General features: G+C 44.2%; 1 protein-coding gene and 1 long non-coding RNA gene across 5 annotated transcripts in view; one reads left to right on the top strand and one right to left on the bottom strand.

Annotated features, from left to right (window-relative positions):
- Window positions 1–14,934, top strand: part of adgra2 (adhesion G protein-coupled receptor A2) — a 51,744-nt gene extending 36,810 nt beyond the window's left edge. For all 4 annotated transcript variants that reach the window (XM_057034194.1, XM_057034195.1, XM_057034193.1 and 1 more), the window contains 13 exons: window positions 526–739; window positions 853–1,017; window positions 1,091–1,289; window positions 1,380–1,529; window positions 1,616–1,777; window positions 3,731–3,916; window positions 4,029–4,218; window positions 5,420–5,628; window positions 9,528–9,655; window positions 9,917–10,040; window positions 10,128–10,279; window positions 12,165–12,254; window positions 12,402–14,934. In XM_057034194.1, coding sequence (XP_056890174.1) covers window positions 526–739; window positions 853–1,017; window positions 1,091–1,289; window positions 1,380–1,529; window positions 1,616–1,777; window positions 3,731–3,916; window positions 4,029–4,218; window positions 5,420–5,628; window positions 9,528–9,655; window positions 9,917–10,040; window positions 10,128–10,279; window positions 12,165–12,254; window positions 12,402–13,821 — 3,389 coding nt within the window. In that variant the 3' untranslated portion in view covers window positions 13,822–14,934. The remainder of the gene's footprint in view (window positions 1–525; window positions 740–852; window positions 1,018–1,090; window positions 1,290–1,379; window positions 1,530–1,615; window positions 1,778–3,730; window positions 3,917–4,028; window positions 4,219–5,419; window positions 5,629–9,527; window positions 9,656–9,916; window positions 10,041–10,127; window positions 10,280–12,164; window positions 12,255–12,401) is intronic.
- LOC130526539 (uncharacterized) lies at window positions 10,762–15,469 on the bottom strand. The gene is made up of 2 exons (XR_008950782.1): window positions 15,154–15,469; window positions 10,762–11,178 (listed from the first exon to the last, which is right to left on the bottom strand). It is a non-coding gene; the product is annotated as an uncharacterized LOC130526539 (long non-coding RNA).
- Between the last annotated feature and the right edge of the window lie 46 nt (window positions 15,470–15,515).

Genomic DNA, 15,515 nt, shown 5'->3' with positions numbered 1-15,515 from the left:
AATATTTTACGATGATCATATTGGACCCTTACTGAAAACAATTGTAAACTACACCTTGATTTCTTATTCCCCAAAAATTTCATATATCAAACCGCACAGTGGAAATTATGTTTTTTTTTAAAAAGTATCCCATCAGCCTTTACAGTGTCATGTGATACCGTAAGGGCTGATGGGATACATTTCCGAGTTAGGGTGCATCGGTTGTACACTACTTTTCGCAGTGCATTGTGGGATACATTGAGTGCACTAGATAGGGTACAGCGATGCTAAGAATTCGGACACTATTTCAAAATGGCGTTCACACTATTGAGTGCACTATGTAGGGTATAGGGGGTGGTCTCGGACACAGCAAATGACTTTTATTTACTGCATACTACACATACTACAAAAATAGTCCCAATTGTTTTATTGCTTTCTGCTACTATTTAAATACTGAATAGATAAATGGGTTTTAAAAAAGCTACTTTAGGAAATATTTGGCCAACTTTGAACAGTTTTATCTTTTTTCATCCTGTCCATGCCCAGGTGGACCTCTAGAGCTACACACTCTGTCACTCCTTCCATCCCAACATCAGGTGGTCTTTAAAGGTGATCGGCTACCCTTCCACTGCACCGCTGCTCTGGTGGACAACATTACCACCATACACTGGCATCACAATGGTAAGCTGGTAACCTCAGATTCAGAGATAGGGGTCCAGCTGGAGAGCAGCGTGATGCATGACTGCACTTTTATTACCAGGTACTGAATGTCCGATACTCATTGTTTATGTGCATGATGTATGTTTTTGTATAAATGAACTGTACTTAAATGCATTTCTATTGTCTAATGAGGCATGTACATATTTTACCCAGTGAACTTATTATAGTCAACGTACAAGTAGAGGCCAAAGGAGTATGGGAATGTGTTGTCTCTACTGGCCGGGGCAATGCTTCTTCCAGTGTTGAAATAGTAGTCCTGGAGAATAACGCCTCTTTCTGTCCAGAGGATAAAATTGTCAACAATCGTGGGGAGTTCAGGTTTGTTAAAGATGCAATGATTGTTTTGTTTCACTGGGGGGCTTGAGTTCTCATGCCAGTATTTAATTTCCAGGTGGCCCAGTACTCTGGCAGGCATCACCTCCCATCAGTACTGCCTGCAGCTGCACTACCCCTCCTTGTCTATTGAGGGAGGCATTGAGCAGAAAAAGGCCTCCCGATACTGTGATCGTTCTGGAAAGTGGCAGGAGGGGAACTACACAGACTGTCACTATACAAATGGCATCACCCGTGTCCTACATACCTTCATTTTAGTTAGTATTCCTTTGCGCTTTACTATACACAATAATGAGTCCATTTTACATTGTCATATTCTGGTTTTCTCTTAACTTTTCACTTAACAGATGCCCATCAATGCTTCAAACTCTGTAACTGTGGCACACCAGGTGCGGACATACACCATGGAGGCAGCAGGCTTCACTGATTCTGTGGATGTATTGTATGTTGCTCGAATGATGGAGAGGTTTATGGAATATGTCAGACTGCTGGGAGAGGTGAGAATTTCTATTTTTATTTTTGAAAAATTATGCATATTGGTGTGAGTTGTTTCTCATTTCTTCGTATTATACTGTTTACCCAGTTGCCTGAGGTGTTGGTTGAGATGGGGAGTAACCTGATGCAGGTGGATGACCAGATTCTTAGTCTGGCCCAGAGAGAAAAAAAAGCCTGCAGCTCCATTGTCTACTCTCTAGAGATGCTTGCATGGCCTCAGCTCCACAGCCATGCTCAGGACTTCACCATGGTACAAACAAGTGCAGTTATATATCATTCTTGCTGTCTGCCAGAGCCAGTATGAAATACCAGGGTGAGCCTTTTGGTTCATAGGACCCTATTGGGTCTCATCGGGAATGTGGCAAAAAGCTGTTTATTTACAGGTCAGCAAACCATATTCATTGGGGTTGTCCCCAACTCTGACAATTAGGGCTTCTCCTTCTCCCTCCCTCTCCTCCTCCCTGGGCCCCAACTGGAGGAAACTCTTGTGCGTGAATGTTTTGGAGCTACGTATAGTACACTTAACCCTCAGGCACTTCCTGACTGGGTCTTGTCCTTCCCTGATGGAATGACCCAGTCATTCCCTATGAGAGTCTCAGATGTTCCTGCAGTAGGCCTCACCTTGCTTTGTATGTCTCAGTGCAATGCATCTGTAAGGGGTTCATAACACAGCTGCAGACATGCCAATTGCCCCCTTCAGAGAAGTGTAAGCCGAACCCAACTATGGTTTTCAATGATACAGGTAAGGCAGAGCAGTTATTGACTAGTTTGCCTTAGACACAATTAACCCATACTCACAAGATGCCTTGGTGCATTCTTGGCCAGACACCCTTCTTAAGAGAATATTGCAATCACACGATGGTGCTGGTGGCTCCCTCTTGGGAAGACATTCTTTCCTTCCTGATCTGTTTGCTTCGCAACAGAGCGCCTCTGCCTCTCCTTCTCAGGCAGGATCTCCTGTCATAGCTAGAGGGAAGTGTTTGGCATCCTCACCTGGGGCACCTCCAGTTGCATGTCTGGCCCCAGTACCTGTTCTGCTCAGATATTTGCAGACATTGCTGGATAAAGATCTTGCAGCCTCTAGATTGAAGCTGTATGTTGCTGCTATGTCTCTACCTATCTGCTCGACATACGTTTGTGGATGGTCGACTCGTGGGGTCACATTCTCTGGTGAGCAGGTTCCTTAAGGGTGAACTTCTGTTGTGGCCTCCACATACTCTTTGGGTGTGTTCTAGGGATTTGCTTGTTGTCCTCGAGGTCCTTATGTTCTATTTTTTTGAGCCACTTGTGCGTGCTGACCTTAGGCAGTTGTCTGGCAAGTCTGCTCACTCTTGCATCTACCAAGCGGGATCGTGAGCTTCATGAACTGTCTTTAGCAAGGGACTGTTTGCAGTAGCATCTCAAAAAATTGGGCCCAACTGCAATTGCTACATGTGGCCCAACTGCAATTGCTACCTTACTCTGTCCTGTTCAACCTCTAATGGTACATTGAGATTTCTGCTTTGTTCTGTAAGTCCAACGCCCTACTTCCGTGTCAAGAACGGTACAAAAGCAGTGCCCTGTCCAAGCAGAGGGTCTCATATTGGGTTGTTAATGCCATATCCAATGCATACAGGCTAGGTGGCCTCCAAATTTCCTGGCCAGGAGCATCTCCATGTCATGGGCCAACTTGAGCGGCGCTTCACTGACTGTGCTGCAGCTTTGTGGGCTTCTTACTCGACCTTTGCCTACTTCTACAGAGTGAATGACGCCACTGCCAGTTCTCTGGTGACAGCTGTGTTTTCTGTTGCTTCACTCAGTCTCACTGAGTCTCCTTGAGTGTCCTCATGGCCGTGTATAGTTCATCCAGGTAGTTAATACTAGCTCTGGCAGTCAGGAAGATTTCAAATGAATGAGTTATGAATGTAATTAAGGTTGTATGAATTTTCAATGACCTCCAGGGAGTGTCACTCAGAATCTCATTGAGAAGATCCTTTAAGAAATATATGCAGGGTGCCAGCCCCCTTTATCAGCTTGCATGCGCACCCAGGTCATGGGACTTTGTTGGTATAATGTCTCGATCTGCATATTTGCATGTTCATTAGATGTAATAAATAGTCTTCCCTGCTAATAACAGGTGAGCATTGTTAATTAAAAATAACTTGGTCCAAGACTTTGTTGAAAAAATCCGTGCTGAAAATGTGTTATTTTGAAACGCATACAGGTGTCCAGGAACATCGTGATGGAGGCCCACCTAATCCGAACAACCCACTTTATTGGAATAACTTGCACTGTATTTCAACATCATGAGGTCAGCCAGGGATTGTTAGAGCTGGCTCAGGATGAACAACTTAATTTTCGTTGCAGTACTGGCTCACATAACACCTCACTTATAAATTTTCCCCTAAAGGTAAAACATCACCATCTGCATCCTGCAAACATTAAAGCTTACATTCCAACATTATGTACAATCTATTTCCATTTGTACCTGCTTTCTTTGTAATCGAGACATTTTTTTCCAGAACACTGTTGCACTGGCCTCTGTGACTCTCCCAGCTACTCTCTTCCCTCCTGATGTCCCTGCTGACTGTAAACTACAAGTTGTAGCTTTCAGAAGTGGTAGTTTTTTCCCTATTTTTGGAAACTCAAGCAGAACCAGAACACATTCTCGGCAACTTAGTGTCAACACTCCTGTTATCTATGTTGGTTTGGGTGAGGATGAAGATGTCATTTTTTTCTTGTCACAGCAATATCAATAACAAACTCAGTACCGTATTTTCACGACCATAAGGCACACTGTAATAAAAGGCGCAGTCTCAGTTATGGGTGCTATATCTGTATTTAAAACATACATAAGGCGCACCGTATTATTAGGTGCATGCTAAAACATACAGTAAAAAATGACAACGGAAGTAAAACAGTGAGTTTCGACACGTTTATTGAACAAAATATTAATTCTTCCGCCACAAAACCATCAAAGTTTTCATCTTCTGTATCTGAATTATACAGCTGCGCTATTTCAATGTCCAACATCCCGAATTCCTCTTCTTCATCATCTGAATCAGACTCACCGACTGGTTCCGCTTCAGCGTTGATGCCGACTTTTGTGAAAGCTCTTACAATACATGAAGACGGTATCATAGCCCATGCGTCTACAATCCACCCGCATATGGTGGCATAACTTGCCTGCCGCTGCCTCATAGATGTGGCTGGGCGTAATCCGCGGGCAGCCGCTGCGCAACAGTTGTCCTTGAGCGTATGGAGAGATGCCACCTACGGTATAAAGCGAAAACACCAAGATCGACCTCCTTGGAAGTGCTCAATGTCCATTTCTTCAGCAATCGCTTTGGCCTTTGGTGACAGTAGAGACGCCCCTTCCAGTTGTTTGCTGTCCCACAACCAACTGTTCCACTCGGTCTTCCAGCTCGGGCCACCTTGATTTGTTCCCGCGGAAACTCAGCTTCGTCTTCCTCACTTTCGTTCACTTTCTTGTTTTCTCCGCTTTCTGACCATGGATTAATTTACATTAAAATGTCTTGCAGCTGCTCGATTGCCATTTTCAGCCACATATTCGATGGCCTGTAGTTTAAAGTAAGCCTCATACGCGTATCGCTTGACCGGCGCCATTTTAGGGGATCCTTACGCATAGGTGTGCCGCTAATCGATGGGCAGAGTGTTTACCGTACTGCACCTACCAAAGGCACACAGCAGATTTTGGAACTCAGTCCACACACAAGGCACACCATATTATAAGGCGCACCATCGATTTTTGAGAAAATCTCAGTGTTTTAGGTGCGCCTTATAGTCGTGAAAATACGGTAAATCACTATTTAATGAGGTTGTAGTTCCATTAGACATAAATGCTCAGTTTAATAGTAGCTTAAACTTTTGTTCATCTCCTCTCCTCTGCCAGATGGGTGCAGCATGTGGAACCACTCAGAGCCAATCTGGGTTTCACTGCGCCACTTATCTCCTGGCACTGCTGCTGTGGCAGCCCAGTGGAGTTTGAAGTCATTAGAGAACCAAGGAAGTTGGAGTCAAGAAGGCTGTGAGTTGATCCACAGTGACAGCAGCACTTCCACAATGCGCTGCTTCCTACTCAGCAACTATGCCGTGCTGCAGGTAGAGAAATCTACACACACACACACACACACACACAAATATATATATAAAATCTCTTCGTCGTTCCCCTGGGCGGTGCCTCGTTCCTACCTTCAGACTCGGGTCCTCTACCAGAGGCCTGGGAGTCTGAGGGTTCTGCGCAGGATCTTAGCTGTTCCTAGGACTGCGCTCTTCTGAACAGAGATCTCTGATGTGTTTCCTGGTATCTGTTGGAGCCATCTACTCAGGTTGGGTGTTACTGTCCCTAGTGTCCCAATCACTACTGGGACCTCTGTTGCCTTCATGCTTCACATTCTCTCCATCTTCCCCTTCAGCCTTTGGTACTTCTCCAACTTCTCGTGTTCCTTCTTCCTGATGTTGCTATCACTCTGGATCTGGAAGTCCCACAGGATCTTGGCCTGCTTGTTCTCCAGCACTTTCGGGGGTGTCTCCCACCTGGACCCTGGGACCTCCAGTCCATACTCAGTGCAGATGTTCCTGTACACTATGCCAGCCACCTGGTTATGCCGCTCCATGTATGCCTTGCCTGCTAGCATCTTGCACCCTGCTGTGATGTGCTGGACTGTCTCAGGGGCATCTCCACACAGTCTGCACCTGGGGTCTTGTCTGGTATGGTAGACCCTTGCCTCTATTGTTCTAGTGCTCAGGGCCTGTTCTTGTGTAGTGTGTCTTCATGAGTAGTGCCTCTGTGCTGTCTTTCAGTCCGGTCTTTGTCAGCCACTGGTATGTTTTCTCGATATCAGCCACTTCCTCAATTTGTCGGTGGTACATTCCATGCATGGGCTTGTCCTTCCATGATAGCCCCTCAGGTTCCTCCTCCTTGGTGGGCTTTTGTTGCCTGAGGCATTCACTCAGCAGTGGGTCAGTGGGGGCCATCTTCTTGATGTACTCTCGGAGGCTTGTTGTTTCCTCCTGGACAGTAGTTCGGACACTTACTAGTCCTCGGCCCCCTTCCTTTCGCTTTGTGTACAGCCTCAGGACACTGGACTTAGGGTGAAACCCTCCGTGCATGGTGATATATATATGGTCCGTGACAGGGGTCAGGGAACCAGGGCCACCTGATGTCAAATTGGCTACTGGAACAAGGCATTAATGAAGCAGGGCAGAGAACGTGGTACTAAAGGAGTAATCCCAGCGAGAGAGGGTACATGAAGAGGATGTGACAAGGGCAGCTGACCTGAGAGAGAGAATCATGAAGTCCTGGGGGAACTCAACTACTTCCCTGCCAAGACTAACAGACCAAGTACCAGACCAATCTCTACTGGAGGACATGAACACGGCACTGTCAACCATCCCTACCACTACCATCACTGAGACCAGACAGCTGATGTATGCAGCGGCAACGGTAATCCTACAGATGCTTGGCTATAAGATGAAAAGCATAAATAGCCATAAGGAGCAAATGGCCCCATGGAGGAGAAGGCTAGAGACAAAAATCGGAGTGACACGGAGAGAAGTCAGCCTCCTAACAGAGCTGAGTAGAGGAGTGAATCCAAGGACAGAGCTGCCCAGGAAGTATAACAAACTGTCCATACCTGAGGCACTGGAGACTGCTAAGCAAAGGCTCACAGCCCTGGCTACCCGACTAAAGAGGTACACAAGAGAAGTAGAGGAAAGGAGAATAAACAGGGTGTTCTCCACCAACCCAGCAAAGGTCTACTCTCAATGGCAGAGCAACAAGATGACAACAGAACCCCCAGGGCTGAGACTGAACAATACTGGAAGAGTATCTGGGAGAAAGAGGCAACACACAACACTACTCCGCAATGGCTGCAAGACCTACAGACTGAGCACAGCCAACTCCCAGAACAAGACCCAGTAGTTATCACCTTAGCAGACATCCAAACAAGAGTATCCAAAATGAAGAGCTGGATAGCACCAGTGTACTATCCACGCCTACTGGCTTAAGAAGCTGACTACACTCCATGAACGCCTGGCAGCACAGATGAACCAGCTGCTAACATCAGGGAACCACCCAGAGTGGCTAACCCAGGGCTGGACAGTCCTCATAATGAAGGACCCCCAGAAGGGCACAATACCGTCCAACTACCGGCCCATAACCTGCCTCAGCACCACATGGAAGCTCCTATCAGGCATCATAGCGGCTAAGATCAGCAGGCACATGGATCAATACATGAGCAGAGCACAGAAAGGCATAGGGAACAACACCAGAGGTGCCAAGCACCAGCTACTGGTCGACAGGGCAATCGCCCAGGACTGTAGGACACGGCACACCAACGTGTGCACTGCCTGGAGTGATTACAAGAAAGTCTATGACTCAATGGCGCACACATGGATACTAGAGTGCCTAAAGCTGTATAACATCAACAGGACACTAAGAGAGTTCATCCAGAACGCCATGAAGCTGTGGAGCACGACTCTGGAGGCCAACTCAAAGCCAGTTGCGCAGGTGAGCATCAGATTTGGCATATATCAAGGAGATTCTCTGCCCCCCCTGCTGTTCTGCATAGGCCTAAACCCCCTCAGCCAGATCATCACCAAGAGTGGCTATGGGTACCTGTTCCGAAGTGGAACAACTGTCAGCCACCTCCTCTGCATGGATGACATCAAGCTGTATGCCAAGAACGAGCGTGATATCGACTCTCTGATTCACCTCACTAGGCTCTACAGCAAGGACATTGGGATGCCATTCGGGCTAGACAAATGTGGGCGGATGGTATCTAAAAGAGGAAAGTTGATCAGAACTGATGGGGTTGACCTACCTGAAGGGAACATCACAGATGTGCAGGACAGTTACAAATACCTGGGGATCCCACAGGCAAATGAAAACCATGAGGAGGCAGCTAGGAGGTCAGCCACAGCTAAATACGTACAGAGGTTAAGACAGGTCCTGAAAAGTCAGCTGAATGGTAAGCATAATATCCAGGCCATAAACACCTACACCCTGCCAGTAATCAGATACCCTGCTGGCATAATATCCTGGCCACTGGGAGAGATACAAGCCACTGACATCAAGACAAGGAAGCTCCTCACCATGCACGGAGGGTTTCACTCTACGTCCAGTGTCCTGAGGCTGTACACAAAGCGAAAGGAAGGGGGCCAAGGACTAGTAAGTGTCCGAACTACTGTCCAGGAGGAAACAACAAGCCTCCGAGAGTACATCAAGAAGATGGCCTCCACTGACCCACTGCTGAGTGAATGCCTTGGGTTCCTCCTCCTTGGTGGGCTTTTGTTGCCTGAGGGGCTATCATGGAAGGACAAGCCCATGCATGGAATGTACCACCGACAAATTGAGGAAATGGCTGATATCGAGAAAACATACCAGTGGCTGACAAAGGCCGGACTGAAAGACAGCACAGAGGCACTAATCATGGCTGCACAAGAACAGGCCCTGAGCACCAGAACAATAGAGACCAGATCTTCCAGATCCAGACTGACAAGATGGTGGTGGCCAACCAGCCTGACATAGTTGTGGTGGATAAACACCGGAAGACAGTGATGGTAATAGCTGTAGCAATCCCAAGTGATAGCAACATCATGAAGAAGGAACACGAGAAGCTGGTGAAGTAGCAAGGGCTGAAGGAGGAGATGGAGAGAATGTGAGGCATGAAGGCAACAGTGGTCCCAGTAGTGATTGGGACACTAGGGGCAGTAACACATAACCTGAGTAGATGGCTCCAACTGATACCAGGAAACACATCAGAGATCTCTGTCCAGAAGAGTGCAGTCCTAGGAACAGCTAAGATCCTGCGCAGAACCCTCAGACTCCCAGGCCTCTGGTAGAGGATCCGAGTCTGAAGGTAGGAAGGAGGCACCACCCAGGAGGGTGAGGAAGAGATTTTTTTAATATATATAGATATATATATATATCTATATATATATCTATATATAGACACACACATGCACATGTCATTATACATGTCTTTTCAATTTTCCAGGAGGTGTCTGACGTTCCCAACTCTACACTTATCCCTGTGAGGGCGCTCCACCCTGTGGTCTATGCATGCACTGCATTGCTCCTCCTTTGCCTCTTCACCGTCATCATCACACATATATTACACCAAAGGTACTGTGGTATGTGTATGCATGGAGGGAGGTGTCGCTGATTTGTTGGCCTTTATAGGTTTTCTCTTTATTTCAGTTTCTTGTACCAAATGTATTGTTCATAGTTGATACTTCTGTAAAGTATAAGTGTTTGCAAAAGAATTACAATTATGAACTATGCTCATTATTATGACTAATCATCAAATGCTGTTTTAGGTGTTATAATCATTGTTGCATTTTTTGTGAAGATTATGAAAAATAACTTTTATATCTATTATTTCAGTTCCGTCCATATATCCAGAAAAAATTGGCACACATTACTTAATACATGCTTCCACATCGCCATGACAACAGCAATCTATGCAGGAGGCATACGCTTGAACAACTACCCAGTTGTCTGCCAAGCAGTAAGTGGAAAAGTTACACATTTTCTCATTTTCTTACATCCAAGTGGTGTGTGAAGCTTGGAGTCTCAGCTGACTGTAATGCAACAGGTGGCAATTGCTCTGCACTACTCCTCGCTGTCAACCCTGCTGTGGTTTGGAATCAGTGCCAGGGTAATCTACAAAGAGGCTGTGTGGCGACTGCCACAACAGTTGGAAGGAGAGTCTCCAACTCCAGAGCCTCCACAGCGGCCTATGCTCAGGTCAGTGAACACAGCTCACTTAGACCCACACTGCATACCAGGACTTTGCTGTTCACTATCAATAAGGATTTAGATACATTCTGGTGCATGGCCACCCAGACTGTGGTGCATGAAATTTGTTCTTTGTGCTTAGCAACCAAATCACCATTATTTTTAAAAATTTATTGGAGGGACAGAACAGGATATTGCTGTGAGGCTCAACAAAGATTCATAAGGGAGTGTAAAAAACTGGGGAGGAAATAACTGTATGGGAGTACTTTACCAGAAGCAGGGGAAATTCAGAGGGTGCACTGTCTCCCCAAATATCTTGTTCTATTTCTACTCCTGCTGCCGTTGTGATCTGAGAACCTCATATTATGACCAGCTATCACCCCTTTGTTGCCCACTGGGCCATGTGTATTTATGATACAATAATGGACTGGTACTTGGAATGACTGCAGAAGCTCTGTTCAGATAATATCAATAAATCAAAAATCAATCAATCAATCAATCAATCATTTTTTATTTGTATAGCATGTGTTACAATCAAAATTGCTTGTAGGAGCTCAACAGAATCCCAGGGCCCCAACAAGCAACAGTGTCAAGGAAAAACTCCCCTTTTAATGGAAAGAAACCTTGAGCAGGACCAGGCTCATATGGGGGACCCTCCTGCTGATGGTTCGGATGGGTAGAAAGGAGGAGAAGGGGGAGGACAGAATAGAGGAGAGGAGAGAATAGGCAGAGATCAAGGAAATACATTAATTATAACAAAGTGCTGGTGTAGGAGTTGAGTCAGCGGGGTCGGATGTCAGTAGATCAGGAGAGGAGTCGAGGCGAGGTGAGGCAAGGCCATAACTCAGCACTGTGACAGAGGCCTGGTGGGTCCGGTGATCATGTTTCTAGAACCCAGCAGCCTCAGCCTATAGCAGCATAGCTAAAATTAGACAAACTTCTAAATATGATAATTAGTCTGTCTAGGATAATAACTGAAACTACAGAATTACTAACAATAAGCTTTTTCAAAGAGGAAGGTCTTTATGTCTAATCTTAAAAGTAGAGATAGAGTTTGCCTCCCGTACCTGGACAGGGAGCTGGTTTGAAGATATCCAAGTCTTTATGTCTTTAAGACAGGTCTGAAGCTTCACTAACTGCTCTGTCCTCTCTGGTTTCATGGATAAATATAGCTGAGTGTCATCAGCATAGCAATGAAAATGTATTCCATGCTGCCGAATAATGTTCCCTGAGGAAAGCATGTACAAGGTGAAAAGGATTGGTCCAAGTACAGAACCTTGTGGAACTCCATGGCTAACCCTACTGTATGAAGAGGGAACGCCATGAACATGACTGGTATCTATCTGATAAATATGATCTAAACCAGTTTAGTGCCGTTCTTTTGATCCAAATCATATGTTCCAGTCTCTGTAACAGGATGCTGTGATAAACTGTATCAAAAGCAGCACCGAGGTCCAACAGAACCTGCATAGAAACCAGTCCATGATCTGAAGCTATAAGAAGATCATTAGTAACTTTAAAGTGCTGTTTCTGTGCTGTGAAATGTCCTCCAGTTCAGATGGGTGATGCCAAGAGTCAGGATTTCAAATTAACTGGATCTATGTTTGGGTCTAGGATTAATTAATAACTTAGCATGATAGATTGCTGCCACTCCCCCTCCTCGACCAGTATCACACGGAATATGATAATTAAGATGGTTAGAAGGAGTGGATTCATTTAAGCATAACATACTCCTCCTCCTGAAGCCAGGTCTCAGCAAGACAAAATAAGAGAGATAAAATACTTTCAGATACACTTCATAAAGGTCTTATAGAATGAATTACCTTTATCTGACTTGTAAATCTGCTGTGAGCATGTGTTTAATAGATTTCTTTTAAATATCTTTTTATTAAAGATTTTACCTGATAGCTGGGGGAGTACCTCTTATCATCTGTGGGATTACAGCAGCTGTCAATATCAACAACTATGCTGACAACAGCTCTTAGTGAGTACTTTCATTTCAATTCAAAAGCTGGCTTTACTTTCTGTTATTGTTCTGTTTCAGAGCAGAGCAGAACTTTTACCTTTTTTTTGTTTGTTTTTTAAATCATTTTTGATGACTCCAAACTCCCCCCCCCCCCATGTCTTGCAGCTGCTGGCTTGTGTGGCGACCCAGCCTCGGATCTTTCTTTGTGCCTGCTGGTCTAATAGTATTAGTGACTTGGATCTATTTCCTGTGCACCGTGTTTCGCCTCAGGTACCAGGAGGTCAAAGAGTGCACAGGAATGACACAGTCTTCTCCTGTCATTGAGAGCCAGCCGGCATTGCCAGGAAGCACCAGACTACTCTCCACAGATTCTGTTGTGGAGCCACTAAACACTAATGTATCACCAGAAGACCAGTATTCCTTGAAGATACAATACTTAGTGTTGGTGGCAACCCACTTCCTGTTTTTGTCTGTCTGGTGTTGTGGGGCCATGGCAATATGGCTAATAGGACACACTAGCTTGTTGTTTTGCTGTCTTTATGGAATAGCTGCCATAGTGTTGGGAGTGTTTCTATTTTTACATCATTGCTTTAGACGTAGGGATATTCAAAATTCATGGTTTGCATGTTGCCGAGGCCATCTGCACTCACATCATATGTCTACTTATACACACACCTGTGTTACTGGAAGTGGAATGCAGAACTCTGAGCAGGGATCAGGGCTTTTTATCAACTGCCATCCACCTGGTGACTCCCATTGCTCTTCCTCTGGCCAGGCCTCTTCAACACCTAGTGGAATCAGTAGTATAGGCTCTGGGCCCTTCAAACTAACCAATCTGTTACAGGTGATACAAGACAATTCAAATGGCACATCACATGCCCCTGCAGGCAATAACACTAGCACCAGTACTGAAAATATCACAAAGATATCAAACACAATTCTACCTATTGGCAATCCAGCAGCTTTAGTGCATTCCCAAAGAAAAAAGATTGGTAGCAGAACTAAACAAGGAAGTAACCAGCATCATCATCGGGCTGAAGGCAGGGGTCACTTTCGTCTCAAAACCCTCAGCACTGCTAGTGGTGGGGGCAGCCTTGGAGCTTTAGGATCTATTGAATTAGAACACACAAATACTCTTCATGCCATTTACAAACTAGCCACAAGTGAGAAGGGCAGTATCCAGCACAGCCTCTCAGAGAACCAGGCCAGCCTGCTCACCAGTGTAAAGTGTTCTGGAGAGTCAGTTGCCACCAGCCCTTCAGAGGGAAGTGATGGGGGTAGCAGTGAGAGCCTTAAACCCTTCACCTTGTTGCCTTCAATGGCTAACAGAGCAGGCATGCATGGTGTTCAAAGACGATGTGCCAGCAGAGACAATTTTAAATATTTATCTGCTGCACAGCAAGAAACAAAGCGCTGTTCCTACCCTACAAACAGTGTCAGCACCCCGACGCCAGGTGCTGCTACCCAAAATCGCACCCTGAAAAACTCAGTGCTTCAGCTGGAGCGGGACATAAGCAGTCCCGACAAATCCCAGAACTTTGTTGGAATGAAGAGTGGTTTGTGGAAAAGTGAAACCACCGTGTAAGCAATACTTATATTTGAACTTCTATACATGACCTTAGAATAGAATCCAAAATGAGTGGTTTATTTTTTAGCAATCTTTTGAACTTAATTGTTATATAATTTAAGACATGAAATCGTAAAAGGCAACCAGGACCACAAACTGGTACTGCTGCTTCCAAAGCATTGTTCATTGTCTGCTGGAGGAAAATGGATGTGAGGAAAACAAACAACTTTTTTGTTGTAAAATTGTAATATAAGAAATGAAATACTTTTTTCACATAAAATGAAGATACTTTTGAAATTGGCACGTATTATTGATTGTTGATGTGAAATATACAGTCAAATTGTTATCCTTATCATTATTATAACTTACTATTTGTATTATTATTGTTGGGATTTATCTATGCATATTATATCTTGGAATGTATTACAAGAATGTCCAAAATATAGAGCAAAACACATTTAATCTTAGAGCATTTTTTTTAACCCTTACTACCTTACCTTTTGTTGTTAATGTGTGTGAGAAGGTGTGTATAGCAGGCGAACCAGAACCATGTTTAAAGAAAAAAAAACGTGTTAAACTGTACTGCAGGGACTATGGTATTTAATTTTACTGGACTAAATTGATAGATTTCAGGAATTTACACATTGTAAAATCGAAGTTATGTATCCAGTATGCAACTCATTGTCACAGATTTTATCATTGTTTTTCCAAAATTAGGTCAACGTGAAATAAGATGTATCAGTTTGAGATTGATTAAGATTAAGATTAAGATGTACTTTATTCATCCCCGTGGGGAAATTGAATTGATGATGCTATTGTTAGCTGTGTGCAAAGCTTTTAAATCATGTTGAACATGAAAATGGTCTGTGACTGATTTTGACAATGTGTCTTCATATAAACAAAAATGTTGATATGAAGACACATTTTCCTTGGCAATGAGTCAGTTTGGATTTTAATCTTATGGTGACATTTTTTAAAACTGGTGTAGATACTGTTATCTCCAGCATTTTAACTGGCCACTGATAAATTTAGCTGTGATACTGCAGTGGTTTCCAAATCATGATCAGGTTGGCCAAAGATTTAGAAATACGAATAAATAATTTGTCATGTTTTTCTCCCATTGTAGCAAAATTCAGTGTGTTGACTTTGCGCGCACGTACACACACGCAAATATACATATATAGATCAAATAATAAATTCTGACAAATTCCCAGTCCATGTTATACACCTAAAAACAAATCACAATATAGACAGTACAAGGTTACAAGAGATTGTTTCCAATCAAACAGATGGCAGATAAAGTATCACAGGAGTATGGCAGGAGTAATAAATTGATGTAAAATAGCTGACCTATCAAGTTCTGGCTATTAATCCTAGTGACGTAGATGGACTTAATAATCATAACGTACTGTTTAGTGGCCGTCCACGAATATTTTTTTAAATTATTTGTGCTCATAAGCCAAAACATATTTTCATATATTCAGCTCTAAATTCGGCCCACTATTTGCAAGTATTCTACACTGAGTTTAATTAGTTGGAGGTTTTAAATGATTAACAGAAAAGGAGAACGGAATGTTTATTTCTAGATGGTTTATTTAAAAACTATTCTAGCGTCTAAAATGCTACTCAATGGCTGCTACATACGTTCGGCCAGTGTCGAATCAGAGACCCGCTGAAGAGCCGACAGAAATATTAGCCAATTAGAAGGCGCT

This window comes from Takifugu flavidus, chromosome 5 (assembly GCF_003711565.1).
Source record: "Takifugu flavidus isolate HTHZ2018 chromosome 5, ASM371156v2, whole genome shotgun sequence".
Classification (NCBI taxonomy): domain Eukaryota; kingdom Metazoa; phylum Chordata; class Actinopteri; order Tetraodontiformes; family Tetraodontidae; genus Takifugu; species Takifugu flavidus.
Note: the sequence above shows the minus strand (reverse complement) of the source record. Positions and strands in the feature narration are given on the sequence as shown.